The 4,339-nt window shown below is 42.2% G+C and overlaps 1 protein-coding gene across 1 annotated transcript; it reads right to left on the bottom strand.

Annotated features, from left to right (window-relative positions):
- Nucleotides 1-887: 887 nt before the first annotated feature.
- On the bottom strand, nucleotides 888-4,094 carry LOC149438392 (olfactory receptor 52B6-like). The gene is made up of 2 exons (XM_089659921.1): nucleotides 3,192-4,094; nucleotides 888-947 (listed from the first exon to the last, which is right to left on the bottom strand). Exons 1-2 carry the CDS (start codon nucleotides 4,092-4,094, stop codon nucleotides 888-890), a joined length of 963 nt encoding a protein of 320 aa, XP_089516047.1.
- Nucleotides 4,095-4,339: the final 245 nt, after the last annotated feature.

The raw sequence follows: 4,339 nt of genomic DNA, 5'->3' as shown, positions 1-4,339 counted from the left end.
ATTTGTTGTTTTATATTGTAGGCCTGTAATTCTTATGAATAACTCGCTGAAATCTGTCCGAACAAGAGTCTAGTAAACATCCCGGGTGTGATAAAGTTTCAAACACGAAACCATAAATTATAATATAAATAATTATAAAAAATAATATAATAATAGTACATTTAATTCAGTAATGTAATCAAACTAAAAACACTGACATTTGAAATAGAGCGCCAAGTTCGCACATCACTGAGCTCATTCGCAGAATCGGCGCTGTCGGCACTTTCAGTGTCTGATGACGAATTTCCCCACAAATCACTATCGCTCAATTCTGCAAGTGGTTCCAATTCACTGTCACTGTTTTCTTGCTGGTCAAAACCCGCTTTTGTCCAAAAAGGGACGCTTTTTGGACTCCATGGACGTTCTCAAGTTTCCAGGCAGAAAGAATGGTAAAAGTGCAGGCAGGGCACAGGACAAAGCACTCGGGATAAAATGTAGGTGAAATGGTTTGGTACAGTAATGGAATCCTAACAGTATTGTGTGTATGTCATGTTTTGTTTACTTTTATTAATCTCCCGCTGGTTCCTCTCAGGGAAGGGAATCCGGAAGAAGGATGCCGGCATCGGCCGGAGGACACAGTGGGAGGACATTGGGGGATCTCAGGGACAATGTAAGTTATACTACAATGTAATCCCGAGTGTGGCTCGGGGGTTACCACTTTTGGTACTGAAGATTACTGCCAGAGTTGGTAATGAATAATTAGACTAGTTGAATTCTTGTTAATTAGGATTTTAGCTTTGCTCCTAAGACTTTCATGGGGGTGTATTCATTTTTGCAACATGGTCTTGAATGAACTTTTTAGGAAAAATACTTTTTTGTGTGTGCAAGTTAACAAGTCTTGTTTGCAATCAATAGCCCGCATTTGTGGGAGTATTTTGTAGTATAATGTCCCATAGAAAATGTTGACTCTGAAAGGAAAGTAAATATTTTCTGACAAATCTATTGGGGTGTACTCATTAATGCTGAGCACTGTAAGTGATGTGGTCACCAGTCGCGGGCCACAATGAAATGGTTCAGAATTTCATTTTTTTAAATTTTGAATAGCATAATGAAGATTTTTTTCCTGCAGCAACTGAATGCCGGCGGGAGGAAGAGGAGGAGAAGCCAGAGTATGGTGGTTGCAGGAAGAAAATGGAGAGGATTGGTTCCTGCATATGCCGAACCTGCCACCCCTCTTGTCCAAGTGTAAAACAGAATGTGACAGGGAGGCCACATGGGTCCCTTAGAGCATGGGGTGGGGTCGCCATTGTGACCCCTGATGCTACACTAGTGGTTGGGGATGGGGGGAGTGTAGTAAAAACACGTCTTGACTATGGCATTTTGCTGTCTCCCAAACCGCAAATGTAAACCAGCTCTTACTGTCCTGACTCCCCCCATAAGGCTGCCTTCACGGTGATGGGCTGCGGTTTATATCTCGGGTTAGCTGCACTTTGCTATAGACTTCTATTATATCTTGCAGGTGTGGTGCACTTTCTGAAAGCATATCAAAACTTCTGCATTCAGGAGCTTTGATACGCTTTCAGAACGTGCACCAAACTGGCAGGATATAATAGAAGTCTATGGCTCAGTGCAGCTAACCCGCAGGAAAGCCGCAGGTGCACTGCGCTGCACCCATGGATCAGTGCAAAAGCATCCTAATAGTTGTTAACCCTTTTATAGGTGCTAATATGCCCATTGCAATAGTGCAGTGTATGTGATGTTTAATACACTGACCTTCTTTTCCTCTTCCAGCTTTGTTGGCATTGCTCTCCATCTCCAGGCTGCTAGAAAGGTCCCAGGTGAAGTGCACTTGGTATCACTCTGCCTGGGACAGGAACCAGGGCTACAGAAGAATCATTGGCTTATGTGGCTCCTACTTCCTCCACTACGCCTGCTTCTTCTGCTGCCGGCTCTATGCTCCATGCTCCTGTGTTGTCCTCACGTGTGGCCCGCGACCTCAAACCAGGGAAGCACATGTCCATGCTCTAGGATGGCAGGATGGCAAGCCCAGATCATGATCAACAGGTTGCTGACCCACCATCCCAGAGCGTGGGCATGTGCTCCCCTGGTTTGAGGTTGCGGGCCACATGAGAGGGATCTGCAGGCCACAGGTTGAGCACTCCTGTTTTACCCCCTTCATGACAGGGCATTTTTTGCTATTTAGCACTGTGCTATTTTAACTGGCAATTGCTTAGTCATGCAACACTGTACACAAAGGACATTTTTTAGCATTCTTTTCACACAAATAGAGCTGTAATTTGGTGGTATTTAATCGCCACTGGGTTTTTATTTTTTAATATATACACCAAAAAAGACCAAAACACCTCAATATTTTCTTTCTGTTATAAAGCATATCCAATAAAAAAAAAAATCAAATTTCTTCAACTGAGGCCAAAATAACTTCTGCTACATGCCTTTGGGAAAAAAAAAAAGAAAACAAAATCCCAATAAGTGTACATTAATTGATTTGTGTAAAGGTTATAGTGTCTACAAACTATGATATACTGTATCTACTGGAATTTACGGAGATATAAACGCTATATTTGTAATGGCGGTGTCAGTGACTTATATTGTGACCATGACAGTGTGGCAGGCAATCTTGAACTAACTGACACTGACTTCACTAGTGACAGTTATACAGTGATCAGATGTAATACTGTACTAATGGCACTGGCTGGAAAGGGATTACCTGTGTGCCGAACAAATGTAATATGTGCTGCTCTTACAGATCTGGATGTTTTTTCTCCCTTCTTTTCAGGGAGAAGAAATAGCCAGATTGCTGTTCTGTTTGTAAACCCAGAACCCAATTAGCAGATTTTAGTTGAAATCATTGGCTGAAACCTGCTGATAACCTTGTGCCATGTCCAATCACAGCACGGGTCATAGAAAGCAGGCGGTGATGTACATGTACATTGCAGAGCCTGCAGCTGCCGCCCGCAGTTTGGCATCCGGACTTTGAAGCTTGGTGAACCAGAACCCATGGCTGTTTGGCTCATTGCTAAATAGGATTATATACTTCAATACAGTTGAGAAGTTCTGGCGAAAAAATAAATTTGAGAGTTTCACAATTTCAAAAACAAAATTTTTTTTTTCCCACTATCTTAGTATTCATTTTATATTTTCACTTTGGGCAGGAGTTTCAGAAGTGCAGCCACCTCTTTGAAAGATAAAACCATTTTTGATTTCAGGGCTTTTGTCCTTACCCCAAAAATTAGAGGGTTCATGAGTGGAGGAATCAGAAGGGAAGGGATCGATAGCCAAACATGGACACTGACAGGCACATTAATGGTGCCAAATCTGTGTCGGAAAGCCACAAAGAGAAAGCCAAGGAGGAAAATGGAAAAATTGATTAGGTGTGTTCCCAGAGTGTGCAGGGCCTTGTGGCGTGACTCTTTAGATAATCTAAGACAGACAATATATATACGCACATATGAAAAGGCAATGATAAACAGCATGGAGCATGACAGCGCAATGGTAGTAATCGTTCCATAAATATAATTAACAGTAGTGTCTGTGCAGGCCAGGATAAAAATTGACATGTTATCACAGAAAACATTCTTGATTTGTGTCCCACAAAGTGGTAGTCTCATTGTTAAGAAAACGTTAACCAATTGTAAGATGAACACAACCAAAGAACAGGTGGTCAAAATTTTGATTACCGTGGAGTTGGTCATTAGGAGAGCATATTGCAATGGGCGATACACCGCCAAATAACGGTCATACGCCATGACTGAAAACGTCATCATATCAAGGAAGGCAGAAACCGCGATGAATAGACTTTGGGTCAGGCAGGCTTCACGGGAAATGGTCTTGGCTGAAGTCACAAGGTCCACCAACAATTTTGGGAAAAGTGAGGAGCTGCCAATAATGCCATTGAGCGCCAGGTTACAAATGAGAATATACATGGGTTCATGAAGACTGCGGTTAGTCAATACCACAAACACAATTACAGAACTCAGGGTCAAAATACCCAAATAGATAACACTAAGCAGAGGACCGTAAAGATATCTGAGTCCTTCCAACTCTTGAAGTCCGAGAAGCTCAAGGTCTTTCCTGGTGGTGGAAACATTCTCCATTGTGACTCACAGCTTAGAGTAGGAGCTGAATTTGTATCCTGGACAAAAGGCTGTTCAAACAGAATTCTTGGTTAGGCAAGTCTTAAAGGATGTCAGTCATCACATTATTATGCCGTTAAAGTGGTATTAAACCCCAAACCAAACGTTGCAGCTTACCAATCATTAGATGTGGTGGCTGCACTAATTTTGTTTTTTTAGGCTTTTTTCCCCGTTTTCACCTGGTGATTTGGCCAGTAACACACCTC

The sequence above is a fragment of the Staurois parvus genome, unplaced genomic scaffold, assembly GCF_062004578.1.
Source record: "Staurois parvus isolate SC_StPar_1 unplaced genomic scaffold, SC_StPar_1.0 ptg001192l, whole genome shotgun sequence".
Taxonomy (NCBI): Eukaryota; Metazoa; Chordata; class Amphibia; order Anura; family Ranidae; genus Staurois; species Staurois parvus.
The sequence above is the reverse complement of the archived record's forward strand: the minus strand, read 5'-3'. Positions and strand labels throughout refer to the sequence as shown.

Excerpts from the sequence above, each read along its gene's own strand:
- LOC149438392 (XM_089659921.1), bottom strand. The coding sequence starts at position 4,094 with ATGGAGAATGTTTCCACCACCAGGAAAGACCTTGAGCTTCTCGGACTT. Across the intron at positions 948-3,191 it reads AAGCCCTGAAATCAAAAATG|AGTCAACATTTTCTATGGGA; the intron begins GTTTTATCTTTC and ends CTTTCCTTTCAG.